Consider the following 19,317-nt stretch of genomic DNA (forward strand, 5'->3'; position numbering starts at 1 on the left):
GCACATTTGATTGCTAAAGGAAGCAATTGTCGAAGGCATTATTCCTAATTTTAGTCTTAGGTGGGTAGGCGTTTGATAAATTAAAATTAATTTAACCTTAATATACATATTAGTATTATAGCAAGACCACCTGTAAGGCACACGGAACACTTGCCTAATTTACTAAACAGCGAGAGATGATCGTTTCGTATTCGCGCTCAATTTTGAATAAAAGACTAGAGGACCGCAGCAGCGGCTTCGAGGAGAATTGAGCATAAAGTACAGACTGTGCAGTTGAGAAGCATTTTTTAGAAAAATCTGGCTTAAGACTATGCAATTTAAAATAAATTAAAACAAGTAAGAAGAAGAGAAATAGAAAGACGCTTAGGCAAGACGAAAGATCTCAAATCAATTTCGGAATGATAGTAACGACCAAGAAGTATAAATCGTGTGAAGAGAAACTCACGGCCCAAAATATCATAATGGTCTTGGAAGGAACTTCTTTGGTTCATCGTAGAGCTCATCGCAGGCTTAAAGATTTTGTTCATCACAAATTTATTTATTCTTAAGAATGGAGTTTCAGGTTTAACAAATAGCAAGCGAGAACATTATAGTCGAGCAAGGCCGGCTATTAGATACCCTACATCACTTCGGCTGATACAGTTATTCAATTGTTTTCGGCTATAATGCATCAAAAGTTGCACATCAGTTTCATGAAAGCCCGCTTATTAGAAGAGTCCGTAAATTCGGAATGGTTGATTTCTATATCAACTTATCATTATACACTGAGTTTCACCATAGAATAATGAAAATTATACCTTTTTACTAAATAAAGATTTAGTATTCGTAGAAACGGTTATATGAGAGAAGGATCAAAAAAATGGTTTCATAACGATTTAGAATGTCCAAATACTATTACAAAGCGGATTTTGCCGTGAAACTGTGGACAATTCAATTTTTTTCCATACAACGACTTCTCTCAATAGGGCGTTAGATAAGGTGTGGCCGAAAAAGTGAACCGATCCAAATCATTTTCAATAGCATTAGTCCTTGAATCATAGCACGCCCAGTGTATCAAATTTCATCAAAATACCTTAAAAATTGAATACAGACATACATAGACAGACATAAGATGGACAGACAGACAGACAGACAGACAGACGAGTCTTAGCTCGATGTAGAAAATGATTCTGGATCAATCGGTGTAATAAAATCTGAGTTTATCTGAAGCCCATGTGTGTGTTACATATGTCCGCGCTAACTTAATATACCCTACACTGCAAGTGGCGGACTAGAATTAAAGGAAACGAAATGGCATTAATGTGAACGACAAATGAAAACAATAAGTGCATTAAAATTTATCAAAGAGAGCTCATATTATTATGACCAAAGGACGAACGCTATTGAAAATGATTCGAATCGGTTCACATTTTCGACCACTCCCCATATAACGCTCTATTCTAAAAGGTCTTTCTATTAGCAATTTTCAAAACTCCTTGGCAAAAGTGGTTAAGTATTAGTACTTCGGCTTTCTAAATTGGTATGAACCCTTTGGATCTGCTGAGGCAATTTTTTAAACCGGATCTCATAAGACGAATCCTAAAGTCCATATGACATAATAGTAAATTAACATAAAAAAATGAACTGTACTAAATTTGGACCATCTCGGCCTATTTTTTCGAAACTTATCCTAATAAGGATTTTGACGAGAATTGATCCCTTGTAGGCCAGAGAAGTTTAAGTTTTAATATGTGGTGATTGAAATTGACCCGTAACAGTAATTTCATACATAAATGAACCTTTGGACCATCTACGCCTATTCTTGGATTGAACTTGTGCTACATTAGGTTGCGTGTTGGGCTCGCTTTCCCATAAATGCGGACATGAAAAATATGCCTTTATATAGAAACAAGATATAATAGCAATTGTGTTAGACAATGTAGTGTAGTGTATTTAATGGTCGGCCTTGCCCAACTACAATGTTCCTACTAGTTTTTATATACTAAAGCAATTATGTACCTTATCGTTTGTTAAAAAATTATGTCACGTAGTTTTTGAATTTATGGATGATATTTTTAAATTTACCTTTGAAGTAAAAAATACAACAAAAATCAAATCAAAAAAAATTTTTCTTTTATAACTAAAACATAAGCCCACTACAAAAATATAGTCATGCAATTTTTTTTTTTTTTTTTTTTGTGACTTTGTAGAGATTTATTTAGAATTTCATGTCAAAATTATTTAATCGGTCAGGAGTTGCACGTGATTTTCTAAGCATGCAAATCTGGGCGATTCAATTTTAACTGGTTTAAAGGATTCGGACTACGTCGTCGCCATGAATTGCAGCCTTATGAGAATTGCACCATTATGACAGATGAGTTTTAGATCTGAAACTCGGACGATCCAAAAACTCGTGATATGAATATTACGCAAAAGCTAAATCAAAATGTGAAAAAACTACGCCCACGTTGCTCAAAAATCAAAGTCATTTTGACAGTTTTCTTCGCTAATCGCCGTGTTGGACGTTATAAATTGCTTCCCCCAGGCCAAACTGTCAGTAAGTTCAACAAGGAAGGAAGGCGATCAATTTGATTTGCAAAAGTAATAAAAGATCTTTTCATTTTATAAAAAAAATTTTTTTTTTTTAATTTATGAGTATAAATTAAAAACAAGTAAGAGCGATATGGTGAGGCAAAGCCGACCATTAAATACCCTACATCGCATTATCTAACACAATACTTTTTTTTTTTATAGAATGCAAATAGGGGCCGAAACGCAACCTAATGTAGTACAAGTTTGATCCTTAGGCGTAATAGGCGTAGATGCTTTAAATTTTGTAGAATTAATTTTTGTATGAAATTATTATAAGATTATGGGCAATTTTCATCACCACATATTCAAATTCTTCTGCTCTATAAAGAATCAATATTCGAGAAAATTCTTATTAAAATAGAATCCAAAGAATAGCCCGAGATGGTCCAAATTGCGCACAGTTAATTTGTTTTGTTAAATTACTATTATGATAAAAGTTTTCTCGTGAAACATTGGAAATTAGACCTTTTTGTCGGGAGGGTGTTCAAAAATTGCCCCAGCTAGTCTAAAGTTTTCTTATCAATTTGCAATGCCGAAGTACTACTATTTAGCCACTTTTGCGGAGAAATTGCAAATATAAAAATTTTTCCGAATAGGGCGTTATGTGGGCAGTGGTCGGAACGGCACGAATTATTTTCAATAGCGTTCGTCATTGTGTCAAAACACGTCAAAATATCACGAAAATTGCGACCTGTAGCTTGAACACAAATTTACAGGGATACACGTCAAACGGATGGACGGACAGACAAGCTTAGATCAATTCAGATTATGATTCTAAGACGATCGGTATAATAAAAGGTGGGTTTATCTTAAGCTCTTCTGCGTGTTACACACGAGTGCACTAACTTAATATACACAAGTGGTGTAGGGTATAAATAGGTGTAACCCGATCTTCTAAGAAACTAAATTCTAATAAGTAAAAAAAAAAAATTATATTCGGTATACCTTTTACACCCATCACCGTTATCTTATAAAAGATTGAAAAAAGGAAAATAGAAATTTACACACACCATAACCTTGGATGTGTGTGGACATTTATATCATAATATCCTTTGAAGCTTGTGAGTAATGAGCAAAAAATATGGTAACCGGAAAATATGACCTCACATACTCCATAATAACGAATGTGCGTGGCTGATTTTTTGTAATTTTGTCTAATTTTGATTTTTGGAAATTTATATTATGTATCTGTTACAGTTTATGGGTAACCAACAAACAATTCGGAAAGCGAAAGTTTTGACAGTTTGGATAGATGGGTGGTTTCATCTGTTTGGCCTGTTTTAGGCGATATCTTCTTTTTTGCGAACAGGTACTACACAGCTAGGCAGACGGACAGATGGACGGACTAACAGAGGGATAGACGAAAAGATGCACATGCTTAGGTGCATTCCAAATTTGAAACGTAGCAAGAATTTATATACTTTACGGGATTTTTGAAGCTGGGGTTTCGGAATGAAAAATATAATATTGATTTTATTTTTATTCTTTTTGCACGGTTTTTTGGAAAATTATTTAAAGTTTTTCATTTTATACGATTACTTAAAGTTGCGAAACATATCCCCATATCATGCAATTTTTTTTTACGCGACTTATTTTTGCACGGTTTTTCTAAGAAACGTGTCTACCGTGTAAAAATAAAGAGGCGAATATGCTATTCGTAAATTTTTTACTTTTTAAATTTATCCCGTTCATATAAAATTCATATAGATCTCTTCTTTCCCAATCGATTGGAATTGAACGCGTTCAAATGTACAATTCCCTTATTAAATTAATGATTTTAACCTTAATTTAATTTCTCTCATATTTCATATTTTTCTCATTCCAGCTTTCCACACTGCATTTGACAAATACATCGAGCATAACGTCAATGTTAAACGTTTAATTATATCAAAAAATTTTCATTTTGAAAATATCTCCGATTTTCACTACGAATTTATATAAAAAATTAAATCCATAGCGTTCAGGTAAGTGAGAAGCATAACATATATCTTATAATAATTGAACAAAGTTTTTTTTTTCTTTTTAATGCTTCTCATGTTTTATATTTTTCTTTTAATTTCTATTGCTGTGTGTGCGTGTGTGTATTCATTTCTCTATATCCTTTACATGACGTATTTTGTTAATAAAATATAACATTTTTTTCTAACCAATTTATTATCTTTCAAATGCAGTTAACATTTGATGCTTGCACCTGAAAGAGACTAAGCTTTTAAAGACATAAAACATATACATGCATGCACAGATGTGAATGCATTTAAAAATTAAATTGAAATATTCAATTATGTATTTTCTTTATAAGCGATGGATAGATTCAAGTTTTTTCCTAAAATAATATTTAAATGAAAAAAAAAAAAAAATAATAAGAAAAAAAAATACAATATAGAGAAAGAAAAACAGAAAAAAGCAAAAGAGAACCAACCATTTCAACCATTTCTATGGGCCGATGATGTTGAAAAGCGTATGAAACTTTAAAAACTCAATCAAGTAGAAAAAAAAAGAAAAGAAAAAAAAAAAACAAGTCTCTTGAATAAACATGTCAACCATCGAAAACTATAACGACACAGATATGGAGGTAGTTTTTTTTTTCTTTTTTACTTTCCTTCTGTACATCCATATAAGTCTGCAAAAAAGTCAACTCAAGCTTTTGCGACAAAATTATCCTGCAGTTATACTTGCACTTTCATGCAAGCCTTCGTAGACATACACTTGTACATAATATTTTCATATGGGTGATATAGAAAGTCTCCGCGTTTTTTTGGTCTTCTTTTGAGCTTTATCTCCCTTATAGCCTACACTTTTCAAATGATGTCTCCACTATTTCGGGCCTTGCTCCAGATATTGCCAAATTTCAGCAACTTTTTTAATGACTGGTAGACCAGAGACAAGTGCATCTTTGATATCGGAATTTCTGGAACGGAATCGAACAAACCCCTCCCAGGTCCTGAGTCCTTCGTTCATTATCGGCATGTTTTGGCATGTTTTACCTTTTTTATAGTAAAAAAGCTTCACATAGCGCATTTCTTCACATATTTCACTCATTTCCAATAAACGAGTAAAAAATTAGAAAACTAGCTTGAATCATCTTCCGAAATGTCACCTGTTAATCACTTATTGTCGTTTGAGACAATCAGGTGAGTGTTGGCCGATATATAGGCATCAACACCATCGAATGGGAAAAAACCGCGGAGACTTTTTATATTATCTATTATATAAACTTATGTATAAAACACAAAAGACGACTTCAATGAATTTAAAAAGCTACTCAACCAAACTAGAAGCAAAGAAATGAAAGAAAACCATATCACCCGCACACGAATGGCAAAAAGTCACTGAGACTTCTTGTTTCTTTTCTTCTTTTTTTTTTCCTAAACAACAGAAATATATTTCAGAGTCTCCAATACGGCGTTTGACGCTGATTATTGCTTGCTTGGCTGTTTGTGAATCGAATACAAATGCTAAAGTTGCTATCAGTCGCCCGTTAAGCATCAGTTTACATCCTTTTTTTGATTTTTCGCTCTTTCGCAAAAGATCGATCAATCTAAAGAGTGAAAAAACCAAAGAAGAATCTTCCTAGTAAAATAAGAAATAACTGAACTGTGACCGGCTTAGGGCGAAGCGTTGACATTCGCCATGTCAAATCAAGACGTAATAAGGAAGAAAATTAAAGTGACTGGATAAGAATGACTTACCCTTACTACGGGCTCACTAATATCAAAAACTAAGAACTGAACAGTATTCTCCTTAAGAAGAAGCGTTAATTCTCACCATGTGAAACCTATACTATAATAAAAGAAGTAATCGAGAAGGACCAAATATCCTATATCGCTTCTCGTAATATGATTCTCCATTCATTTTCGTCAAAAAATACCACAAATTATGTCTTGAAAGCACGATCAAGTTTCAAGTTTCTTGGAGAAAACTTGCCATGCTCCACTCCACTCTCTATGTTGTTCCAAAAAATACTAAAAATTAAGCTTTAAAATAATCTATTTAAGATCTGTCCAAGTATTTTTTGATTCTGCTTATAGGTCCCAGCTTTTTAGACATTTCAAATTTAGGACACTCTCCTATTTTGATCCAAGAATGAATCTTATTTGCATTGAACTGCCTTAGGGTCTCCCACTAAAAATAATACCTCGAAGGAGAGGAGGAGGAGGTAGAGTAGGGTCCACAATAGACCAGGGGCTGATGATCTGCCAGTCCGGTAGGTAGGTTTCGTCCGTCCGTTCAATTCTATAAGAGTGAGAGAGTTATATTTTTTTTTGTTAGATGTAACCGTCTGCGGAGTATCCGTGAGACAAAAATTTAAACTCACCCACCTATTTGGACAGTTAGACAAACAGGCACTATTGCAGAAATAATGCGTTAAACAAAAGTGTATTTTCTTATTCGTAATGAACTGGCTTGGACCATTCTTAAGATTACCCTCCATGTAATATTTTTTTTCGAAAAAAAATTTGAAACTTTTGGATCGTTTTTGAATTTTCTCCCTTAAAGGAAATAGTAAGGATATAAGTAATACTAAGTACATTTTTAATATATTATAGTGCAACTTGGTCCAACATAGTGATTTGATATATAAATCTGCTATGCTACATAGGTTTATTTTTCAGACTTCAAGGCGTACAAGGATTTTCATGCTTCGCATGCCTTTATACAAAGGCAAAACTTAATTATTAGCATTTTATGATGAAAATAGATGAATAATAATAAGGTCTTCAGCAAGAAAATTAATTTCGCTGCATCTAGATCATGTCAATTTAAAAATTTAAATTTTGGCCCTTTATAAGGTCTCAGCATCTTAATGCGGTAGACTCTGCCTTCTAAGTTCTGTGTAACATAGTTAGGTAGACCTATGTTCACCTCTAATACTTTACATAGACGTACGCTTGCCTTTTATTACTTTAATGGCTGTAATATTGCGCACTGTTTACTTGCTCTTCTGATTGACAATCTTTGATATATATAATGCCATAGTTTTAACAATATTTTTTAATTACTTACCACTTACAAATTCCTACTTACAATATTTTTAGGCTTAAAGTATTAGCAAAGCGAAATTTATGGTCTGGGATATATTCCATGGGCGGCGTTGTTTGAATTTGCATTTATTGAAAGCAGATCTGTCCCAGACTTAAGTTCACTTCGCTAATATTTTAAAGTCTAAAAATATTCTAAACATAAATTTGTTCACTTTAAAAAACTGAGCACTGTTAATTTTGCTGTGCTTTGATGATCTTCTCTATGATTGTGTAATGTAAGCCCTTTAGCCTTAACAGTGTTAGTTGACATGGCTGAATAAATAAATAAGAAGTATGTCTTTACCTGGGAACACATTAAAATTTTATAGTATTTTATCATGAAAACAAGTGAAGAATTGTATCAGCCGAAGTAGGATCAACCTTGTCCAGTAATAATTTCGTCATCTTCTTCTAAAATTCAGCAAATCAACAACTAGTGAAACACTGTACCTGAGCACCGCTTAGAATGGGTTTTTTTTTGTTTTTTTCAAATCACAAAATGGATAGATGGACAGACAAGCTTAGATCGATACAGAAATTGCTGTAATAAAAGGTGCGACTATCTCAATTCCTTAACTATAGCCTAGAACTCAAACTACAATTTCACCTTCGCTTCAGTTATTTAAAAAGAAAAAACCATTCTCTTGCCCTTGGAAAATAGGACAAAGTCGTTGAGAGCTAAACATCGAAAAGAAGGTTGCCGCTCCACTATAATGATACTTTGACTTTCTAATTGCTGTTCACACGCACTTACTCTAAGCTCTTCAGCTCCCTGCCACCATGGAATTTCTTCTTCTTCAAGAATCTTTTATTATATAGTTTCTCTATTATTAAGTACGATTTCATTATTTGTTTTCTTCAATCGCGGACAATTTAGGATGCTTTGATCTTAAGTTGCCTCTTCTCACAGCTATGTATTGTGTTTAACCTAATATCATCGGCTAGGTAAAGGTTTTACGGGTTCATAAACCATATTCTTGAGAGAAATTTTACTTATTTATTTGTCAGATAAAAGCCAATAATAATTGCTTGCAAGTCTTTCAGAGCAGTACTGAAAGTACTAGCGATTGGCACAAAGCCAATTAACGTTTCTTTTCCCTTTTTACATGTTTCTATAGAAAACTTTTTTAAATAAAAATTTTCCCTAAATGTTAAGTTTTCTCCATTATACTTTTATTATAACATTCCTGTGTTTTATTATTAATGTTTTTAGTCATTATTTTCTAATTGTTACTCATTAAGTCTTAAATTACGTCCTTATAAGCTAACACCTATTTTTCTGTAAGTTTACCCTATACCATTTATTTACAGCGTATATTAACTTTGAGCAGAGGGATGTAACGCTCAGAAAGGGTTCAGATAGGTCCACATCATATTATACCGATCTAAACTTGTCAGTCCGTTCATTTCTTCATCTGAGGTCTGTTCATTGACTCTTGCGTTGAGCATATATATCGCAATTTTCGAGACATTTTCATGAAATTTGATACGTTCGGGTATTTTGGCCCAAGGGCATTCGGTTTGGACTATTTTTTACAGCAAAAATCACTTACTAATATTATTTTGGCAGTCTAAATTATTGTGAAAGCTTTGCATCCGATGAAGCATTATTTTGAAACCCTTGTCATATAACTATACCTACAGAAACTGAATCTTTGCATAGTAGAAAGGACTAATTTTCAATACTTTTCGATGAAAATTCGTTCATAATAATAATAATATGACATAAAAATTAACTTTACCAAATTTGGACCACGGAAGTCTATCTTTCTTCTAAAGAAAATAAATCTTTATATATTCCCAAAACGATCAATAGTTAATATTTTGTGATGAAAATTTATTCGTAATTAATTATGATTAGGGAATTTGGATCATATGAATGTATTTGTTAGATCGTGGACATCTCTCATGAAAGTAAGCCGTTCTATGGCGATAAAGCATAATTAATGATTTGAAAAATGATAAAATATTGACCAAGTGAATTAGGTTTGCTAAATTTAGACCACGTTGACGTCCTCCGATATGAGGACTTTCATGAAGTTTACGCATTTTCATAAAAATTACGTATCATTTCTGGTGTATTATTACGAAAATTAGTGAAGAAATGTATTAGGCAAAGCGGTATAGGGATTTGCGGGACCGTAGCATTCTTACTGATTATTTCATTAATTAATGTAACTATTGTTACGACGCACTTTCTATAGAGAAAATATGGTAGTTAACAATTTCTACATAAATGAATAATTAATTAGATTTCATATACAAGAGAAAATTTGCACAACTGGAAAATAAATTCCTAGTCGATACGATTAATATGCGCTTTCGATGAATCATTGAGTTTACTGCAGCAGGGCTTTATGTTATATAGCGTGGGTCAGTAAAAAAGACGGTCGCGAATTTTTTCATAAAAACTTGTCAATATGAAATTTTCAGGTACAAAGCAATTCGCTGGCCGGTACAAAAACATGAATGTGTTCTTTACAGCACAGAAATTGTGCGTCGTTCGAGATATTTGCAGACCATCTAGATCGATGCCAACAAAATGATTCATGTTTTGATAATATATAAGAAAAATATCTCGAAAATTAATTTTTTAAGCACAGAATAAATACCAAGAAAAAGTAATGCTTACCTATAAATATATAGATCATAGATTTATCAATTGTTCCAACAAGCAGGTATACTTGCCCTCAAAGTGCAGTATACTTATCTTACAAAAAAACCTACGTCTGTTTATTGTTACATTATGCTGTAGTATAAGGGTCAGCAAACTTTTCTAGGCGCGGGTCAAAATCAACCAAAATGTAAGCATTAAAGCGACGTTCGGGCAGTTTCGTATTAAAAACGTATGACCCTGAACTTTTGACGTCGATTTAGTTAATTCTGGTTTACAGTCAGTCGTTTAAAGACGAATACCAGCATATGAATATTCGATTTTTATGTTTTATAACCTATTTGTTGTATTATACTTTATTTTCGGAACTATAGCAGGTCAAGGTTGCCGACCCCTGCTTTGCTATATTATTCTGCAAAAAGACAATATATAGTTGTGATCAGCGGGATTTACCCATGTTTGTCCGCCGAACAAAAGCTTAGAGACCTGCTCAGAGCAGTGAAGATAACATTTCTTTACTAGATCATGACGAGCATTCAAAATCAATTCACCTGGCCAAAGTAGTGTCGACTGCAAAGTTTCTTATACTTTGAGTAAGCAAAAGATGTAAGATACCTATAAGATACTTTACGTGCATGTAGAACTCAATAGCCATTTAAAAAGAATCTAATGTAAAAATGATTAGGTTCCAATTAACGGCTTTATTAAATAAATAGGTAGCGGAGATTAGATGTATGGCTTCTGTATCTAATAATCCTTACAAACTTTCTCTTTCTTATAGCCCAGGCCTTTTCGTCGACGCAATACTTACTTTTTACTGAATGATCTCCATGAATGCCCTTCTTTACATGCTCGCTCTTAAAGGCTTCAGTAAATAAATACCGAAGCGTAATCCCGAAGCCATATGGCCTTTTCGCCTCATAACTCTCACAATTTTTTTTTTATTACAGCTCTTTTTTCGATGGCTGATATTCCAGATGTTCTCGTCGATCAAATGCTTACTTGCTATTTAATTCTCCCCGAGAATGCTCTATCGTTGAACACTTAAAAATTGATAAAGATTTCGAATATTTATTTTTACATCTTGCCAACGCAGTGGCAAATTGACGCCATTCGGCCTTGATGGAAGGCGTAGATGCAGAAAACAGCTCATAGCCTAAGTCTTTTAAATTTCCACCAAGCTATATCTACATACATATATAAATATACACACATCATTTCAGTTTTTTTTTGCTCTAAAAAATTTGTTTTTCTCGGCCTAATGTATCCACACGCATGCTCTGTCATTTGGGAACATAAAAATTCAACAGCCTTGGCCAACTTTATTTTTGGATACTGATCACAGATGTACGCTGAAAATTGACACAATAGGAAAAAATGGTAGCAAAATAACCTAAAACAGACACTTAAAAAAATTTATCTAGTGGAATAGGACACAATAGGGTATGGGTTTCTTTAGAAAAACCTTTTAATGGTATACAGATTTCCCACAGATTTTGTACGAAGAAGTTACTGAAGCGTAATAGTTGAAATATCTCATCTTAGTGGTTACTTGTTACGACAGTTACTTTGGCGTTCACTTTTCTAGATTAATTTTCAGTTAATCAGGCTTTGTCATTAGCTTTTTTCTTGAAACACTGTTTACGCTTTTCTTGGGCCGTGTTCTGCTAATAAAAAAACTTCGTAGATTTTTACATTCAGTTGGTAGCAAAAAACCTTTCATTTTTTTTTTCCCACAACGCGTGAGAACACTATTATTTAGGAAAATTTGTATCACTTTCAATTGTTCATCTATATATCATTCAAGATATTGTCCATTCACTTTGGAACACTTAAACAATCTTCCGCTTAGAATGAAAAGTTTTATTGATATTTTCTTTTTGTTTGGAAAAAGGAATTAAAGAGAATTATGTGAGTGGCCGAACTAAAAAAACGGACAAATTCTATTGAGGCTTTCTTCTGAAGGAGCAACCTAGAAAGCAAATTAAATAACGATTAGAAAGTAAACAAATTAAATGAAATATGGAAACATACCCTCTGTTAGTTTCGCACGTCCACCAGTTGGCTGACATAATATTGTAGCACATCCCGCGCACACCACGACGCCTTGGGCATGACTGAAAACGGTTGTAATCCTATAACAGCCGGGACATTTAACATCCATGAAATAAGAGTTGGGATGTTGTACCAATCTTTTTAGTTTATGTTTTCGCTTCTCTTGAGCTGGTGACGGATGTAATAAGTCTTTGGCTAGCTATTGACATGAATATAAACCAAAAACAAATAATGCGTTTAATTAGTACTATATCGAAATTGGTCAAAGAAAAATATCTGTTTTATTAAAAAAAAACAAAAATTTGCAGACTTTAGTTTTTATTATAACAAAAACGGAGCATGTTTGTTCATAATTACACAAATTTACGAAATCACAACTTTTGGTATTTTAACTATAACACCATGTGCCTAATGTTGTCTTCTCTCTTTTACTTTTATTGCTTGCTATTATATTTGCAGCTGAATTCTTTCACTAAAAATTGCACTTAATTTATGGCTTTCTAGGTTTTTTTTGGATTCGATTAAATTTATTATTATTCTCCTTTCATTAAGTAAACAGTTTTTTGAATTTCTGAAATTTTTTGTTAAATTTTCATAGGTTTTTCTATAAAATATATCACCCACCGGCATGTTTATTCTTTTACAGCTAACACGGAAAAGGAAATTAGTCAGCTGCTCGTTAAGTTAGCTGCTTTCAATATGAAAATAATTAGGCAACTCTCAGATGCAATACGATATAGTCGCCTTATAAAAGTATTATAAGGTGACGCTTCAAATGAAATTCAATTAGAATTTAGTTTGTTAGAAAGAAATAAAACTTGTTACAATATTTATGTACATCATATGTAAAAAAGGTAGAATAAAAAAAATATTTCCGTCGTCTTATAATAAAATTGCGCGGAAATTTTCTGTGCACATACATATTGCTCTTTAAATTTCTAGCATTAGTTTCAAATATCTTTCAATGCCCTGTGTCGATATTTCACAGAATTACTTTGACGTTGCCAGATTGAATACGCAATAGAGTTGATTGTAGAAGTTATTGAAAGAAGATTATAGTCACAGAACAAAAATTGCAAAACAGAAAAATTTTGTCGTTTAGAATTTTTGCAAAGTTTTTTTTTTTTTTTGTTCGCACATTCAGGGGAAACGTACTTGATCCTGATATCACATCTTATTTATTTGGTATTCAATGTATCAGCGTTTATCAGCAATGCAATACCCAATTTATCTATCGTGATCTTTATCTGATATAATCAACGTTTATTCGATATCCAATTTCAGTTATAATTCAAAGTCATTAGTTTCTATCCACAGTTTAATTTATCTAAATTATCGCTTTTGACTTGGTGTCCTAATTTATCCTATATCAGTCATGCTTATTCGGTATGTACTATACTTGATATAAACAAATTAAATTAATTCCTATCTGTCGCTTAATTTATAATGAAATTATAGTTTATTCAATATCCTCGTGAGCGATAAGCTAAAACAAAATGCTCGGGCTTCTTGAATTGTTTTGGGAATTGCATACGATTTTATTTTAAAAAAAAGTAGTGAACCTTATATTTATGTTGTAAGTACACGCGCATAAAAGAGACAATCGATAGAAGCAAGTCTTTCAAAGCTGCTATATAGTAGTGTTGCTTTTTTCGGCTAATATTCTTTTGGTACCGAATTTGTAAGTGCGAGGAGAAAAATCTCACGTATATTCCCACGTCTGGTGGAGCAATCAATTTAGGAATTTTGTACATTTTATAGCTGTTTGCATACATACATGTTGTGAGTGCATAGACTTATAAATTAATTCCTCTTCTGCTCATCGAATTTTTCTAGCTACTTTTGTATGAGTTTCTATTCATCGTCAAAGATTTTTTTTAGGCATCTGGCAATTATTTTATCAGCTGTTTGGTTGAAGACAATGCTATACGTCCATTCTTAAAAAAGTATGACGTTTGCTTTTGAAAGATTTGCATCTATGATCGTAAAATTAATATCGTAACATTTAATTCAAACAGGCAGAAATAGAAAAAACGGTGATTTAGGAATTGTTTGTCTGAAAAGCATCAAGTGGAGAAGAGCGGGCAAATTTTTAATTTATTTTGCTGGTAGAAAAGGTGTTATTAATTAAATTATTAGATATCTTTTTCATCAAACTAATATTTAAATAGAATTAAATTTTCTGAAATTTTATTTAGCTATATTGCCGCTTGATTGATATTGATTGATAAATGGAAAAAGAATGAGCACTGAGTTTTGTCAAGACAAGGATTTATTGCAGATCAATATGGAGATTATAGCCAAAGAATTATGTGATTTAATAGTAACTGCTGAACAAGAGGCACGCCCAGAGAACGCCCAGGCAACGAATTTGGAACACGTATCGTTTCCAATGCCCCCTCATGAGCCGATACCAATGCCAATGCCAGCAAATTCATGGCTATATAACACTTGTTATAAACAACACCAAAATGGAGTAACAAATGGTTTTCAAAATGTGTATTTTAATCAGTTCTATCATTCGCCTCCGAGCTGTCAAGGTGATTACTTTCTTATTTCTTGATTTTCTCTTCACGTTTCGTTAGCTGTCGAAGGTAGCCGTGATTTTTTTGTTACAATTTGACAGTTGGCGAAGTTAGCCCTGATTTTCTTGTTACGTTTATAAAAATAGTTTATCTATATACTCACTGCAGCAAACACGTTTCATACGTCCGGACCAACGTATTTTAATGATCTTTATCCAACTTTGAGAGAAATGCCTACGTCACTTATCAATTCTATCCCTTGCGAACAATCGTCACCGGAGTGTGAAATTCGTTATTTGCCTCGGAATTCGTTTCTATCTAGCATACAATCTACGCCGCTTATTTCAATAAGCGCTCAACCCAATGGCCAATGCAGTCACTTTAATATGCAAAAACATCGCAAATTTTCGCGAAATCATAGTCGAAATCCTAAGTTTAGAATGGAAACTCGCGATTATAGCAAAATCGTTGTAGATTTCTCAAAGTTGGGCGTGTCCATCGATGGGTAAGAATTTTATTTCCGACAATTATCTCCAAAAATATTTTCAAATATTATATATCCCACGTTTCAGCAAAGAACCGAATCAGGTGTTGCGTTTATTCCGTTTGCTGCGTGGCTTACATGCTGCAATCGGTGAGATACCGCCATCACCGGTTGCTTGTGCCGACAGTGAGTATGTAGATACGTTCGCCCGGCCGCCTCCTATTGAGATGCCCATCACTATGAGTGTACAACATCAGGTGAAGTACGCATGTCGCAAACTCTACGGTTTCATAAGTGATACGCATTGCAAGTTAATTGAAAACAAAGTTTTTGATTATCCTTCATATAACGAAAACGAGCATCATTTGAATTATTTACGCCGATTATATGAACAATTGGGAAAGTACAAAGGCATAGAGTTGCAACATAATCGCGGTCATTTCAATGGTGAAGATATTACAAGTAAGTGCGAACGACTAGCTTTTATACCCTACTTCACTTGCGGTAGAGCGTATATTACGCTTGTGCGGACGGACAGAAGGGCTTTAGATATATCACACTTTTATTAAACCAATTGATTCGGAATTCAGAATCATTCCCTGAATCGGCTTAAGCTTGTTTGTCTATCCGTCTGGCTATTTTTTTTCTTATATTCATCCTACGAATGTTAGACGAAATAGATATTTCGATGACATAAGGTACATTGATGTGTTTTGATCCACTTTTTCGACTTAAGTATCCGTCTCTCTGTCCGCCTATGTTTTTTTTTATATCTAATCTATGAATCGCAGTTTTCAAGATGTTTTCATGAAATTTCATGGATTGATGTGCTTTGATCCGTCCACTTTGTCGACTACTTAAGCTCGTTTGTCTCTCTGTCTGCCTATTTTGTTTTTATATATTTACGCTATTAATATTAGATGAAATAGATATTTTCATGTAATTTAGTGCATTGATGTGCTTTGATCCACTTTTTCGATCATTTAAGCTTAAGCTTGTTAAACTTTTATAACGAAAATTTGCTCATGAGTGAAATAAATACAAGGCAGATGGGTCTACTTCTTGGACCACGCTCCATCGAAGATTTCTCATGAATAGTCTGCCATTCAGAAAAAGATGTCGTTTATTTTTAGATTTCACGATGAAAGTTAGTCCATACCAGCTATTTAGTAAAAAAATTAACGGTAAAAAATTTGGATCTTATAGCCCTATTGCTTAGACCCTAACGAAAAGCAAGTCCTTATACAGAAAGTTATTTGAATTTTTAGATTTTTATGACGTTAACTGAAAAATAAAAATTTTTCCGAAGTATATTAAGTTTGTTAAATTGAGATCACAAAATACTCTGTTTTGGGTATATTCCAAATATGCGGGTTTCCATGAAAAGTATACGTTAGAACGGAAATAATTTGTGATTTTTTGAAATATTGTTAACAAGAGGAGTGAATACCTTTATAAAGCAAAGTGGTGCAAGGCATATTATGGTCGGCCCGCTTATTTGTTTTTTTTTCTATTTTTTTAAACTTTTTTGGGGCATTTTTTGTATAAATTTGCAGCAACGGAAAATTTGGAATTTTTATTGCAAGCAATTAATCAAAAAATACGTGAAATACATTTACGTGTTGCATCTACCGATTGGTTTATTGGTATCAAAAATCGTGACCCTGATCTTGCCAGAGCAATATTAGGCAAAGACGAAATGGAATCAAATATGAGTGAAACTAATGGCATTTTGTGCAATACTACTACTCTAACGACTTAGTTGAACATTTTTGATCATTTCTTAATTTTTTTTTTAAGTTTTTTAATTATTCACTTTGAATTTTATACGCGATTACTTGTCTTGTTTTTCATGTTTTTCGTTTTTAATACTTGATTATTTTAATTAATTATTTTAATGAATTTTAGTTAATAATCAATTAAATTGAAAATTAATTAAATTGAAAAATTTACTATCGTTTTTAAAAATAATTATTCAACGGTGCCTGATCAATGCACGAAATTTATGTTTTCCAGTTTCTTTGGATGATTCCGTTAATTATATTACGTGTCGTCTATTTCGTTTTTAGTTTGATTGCTTTAATTAATTGAAAAAAAATTTACTATTTTTTTAAAAAGAAAATAATCAAATATTGCTGAACAATATGAAAATTAGTTTTTCTTTGTCAAGTTCTTACGAAGATCTATTGAAGCGCTTAAGAAGTTGACGAAACTTCATAGGAATTTTAAAACAATTTTAATTAATATATATCGCCATCGCGTATGCATTCAAAAATTTGTTTAATTATTATTCTTTTCATACATTTATTTAAATTATTTTGTTTGTTAATTATTTGTTTAATTTGTTTTTTTTTTATTTAAACTTCCAATTCTTTAAAATTATTCAATTAATTATTTCCATTATGATTTATTATATTTATTTATTGCTTGTTCGATGATTTTACATGTTTTGTTTTATTACATTTTAGTTATTTAATCTTAATCAATTTTTTTTTAAAATTTATTTTCAATATCATTAATTGTTGTTTCATTTTTATACACAATCTTTATTAAGTTGCCATTTTTTTTGTTTAGCTTATTTGCGTTATTATTTATTCCATTTATTCACTAATTGTTTAATTATTATATCCTTGATGTTTTCTTTTAGTTCAAAGATTTAAAAATTATTTAAAAATTTTCGTTAATTGATTTTCGTTGTGTTATATAATTATTTAACTATTATATACTTAATTATTTTAAATTAAAAATATTTTTTTAGTTCTTTTGCACTAAATAATTTTATTAATTAATTAATTAACATTAATTAAATTAAATTTAGTTAATTTAAATTTAATTATTAATTGCAATTTTACAATTCACTTAATTGATTAATTATTTAATTAATTATTTAATAAATTTTAAGTTTACTAATTCTTCCTATCCTTTGAATATCCAATTACATTTCCTTTCTTCCGTTTTAACAATTGGTAATTAATTTTTCAATTAATTGATTTTTTAATTAATTATTTAACTAATTATTTAATGAACTTTAAATTTACTGATGTTGCTCCGTATTATACAATTAATGAATTAACTAATTAATATTTGTTACTGTAATTATTTCTCTTTTACAAGATTTTAAAGAATTTTTACTCTTTTTTTTTATATTTTTATTTTTTGTGATCAGTTTTCTATCCCTGTATTCTTCTCTCTATTGCCTATTGTCTATATACCTGCGAAAAATGTTTATCAAATAATTCAAAATTAATGAGAATAATCTTTGCAATTATTAAAGAAATTTTACAACTTAATTATTCAATGGTTTCAATGTCTTTACAAATTGTAATTAATTTTTTTAATGAATTATTTTATATTAATGAAAATTTATTCTTTATTCAATTAAACGTATTACCGTAAATGTCTTTTTTTTCTTTTAAATATTTATTTTATTACTTTAAATTTCTTATGGATTTGTGTATGAATTATTACATTAATTAATGTATGATTTGATATTATAATTTTCTTATTTTAGAATGTCCTCAAAAATTGTAATTATTTCTTTTAATTAATTGTAATTAAAAGATATTCAAGAATTTTTACTCTTTAAACGATTAAATGTTAATTGCCGAATGTCTTCAAAATTATAATTATTTCTTTTAAGTAATTATAATTTAAAGATATTTATTCATTATTTTTTTTAATTATTCCTCTTAATTAGACGTGTTGAATACCTTATTGATTGGTATATATCGATTAATATACGACTTTTCTTTTTATGTTTTTATTTTACTGAAAAACTAATGATAATTATTTTTCCAATTATTAAAGAAATGTTTCAACTTAATTATTTTCTCTAAATTATACGAAAACTTTGATTTATATGTGTACTTTGGTTGGTGAATACTTTGATTGATGTGCAATGATCTGAATATCTTTAAAAATTGTAATTATATCTTTTAACGAATTATAATTAGAAGATATTCAAGAAATTTTTCTCTTTAAACGATTAAATATGAAATGGCGAAATATCTTTAAAAATTGTAATTATATCTTTTAATTAATTATAAT

The 19,317-nt window shown here is 31.3% G+C and overlaps 2 protein-coding genes across 2 annotated transcripts; one reads left to right on the top strand and one right to left on the bottom strand.

Annotated features, from left to right (window-relative positions):
* Positions 1–4,504: 4,504 nt before the first annotated feature.
* LOC119640009 lies at positions 4,505–17,032 on the top strand. The gene is made up of 5 exons (XM_038037787.1): positions 4,505–4,535; positions 14,460–14,801; positions 14,955–15,291; positions 15,359–15,732; positions 16,827–17,032. Exons 2-5 carry the CDS (start codon positions 14,504–14,506, stop codon positions 17,030–17,032), a joined length of 1,215 nt encoding a protein of 404 aa, XP_037893715.1. The 5' UTR covers positions 4,505–4,535; positions 14,460–14,503.
* On the bottom strand, positions 12,049–12,988 carry LOC119639981 (40S ribosomal protein S27). The gene is made up of 3 exons (XM_038037739.1): positions 12,886–12,988; positions 12,241–12,460; positions 12,049–12,178 (listed from the first exon to the last, which is right to left on the bottom strand). Exons 1-3 carry the CDS (start codon positions 12,889–12,891, stop codon positions 12,150–12,152), a joined length of 255 nt encoding a protein of 84 aa, XP_037893667.1. The 5' UTR covers positions 12,892–12,988; the 3' UTR covers positions 12,049–12,149.
* Positions 17,033–19,317: the final 2,285 nt, after the last annotated feature.

The sequence above is a fragment of the Glossina fuscipes genome, unplaced genomic scaffold, assembly GCF_014805625.2.
Source record: "Glossina fuscipes isolate IAEA_lab_2018 unplaced genomic scaffold, Yale_Gfus_2 114, whole genome shotgun sequence".
Taxonomy (NCBI): Eukaryota; Metazoa; Arthropoda; class Insecta; order Diptera; family Glossinidae; genus Glossina; species Glossina fuscipes.

Excerpts from the sequence above, each read along its gene's own strand:
- LOC119639981 (XM_038037739.1), bottom strand. Across the intron at positions 12,179-12,240 it reads ACGTGCGAAACTAACAGAGG|GTTGCTCCTTCAGAAGAAAG; the intron begins GTATGTTTCCAT and ends TTTGCTTTCTAG.
- LOC119640009 (XM_038037787.1), top strand. The coding sequence starts at position 14,504 with ATGAGCACTGAGTTTTGTCAAGACAAGGATTTATTGCAGATCAATATG. Across the intron at positions 14,802-14,954 it reads TTCGCCTCCGAGCTGTCAAG|CAAACACGTTTCATACGTCC; the intron begins GTGATTACTTTC and ends TACTCACTGCAG. Across the intron at positions 15,733-16,826 it reads CAATGGTGAAGATATTACAA|CAACGGAAAATTTGGAATTT; the intron begins GTAAGTGCGAAC and ends ATAAATTTGCAG.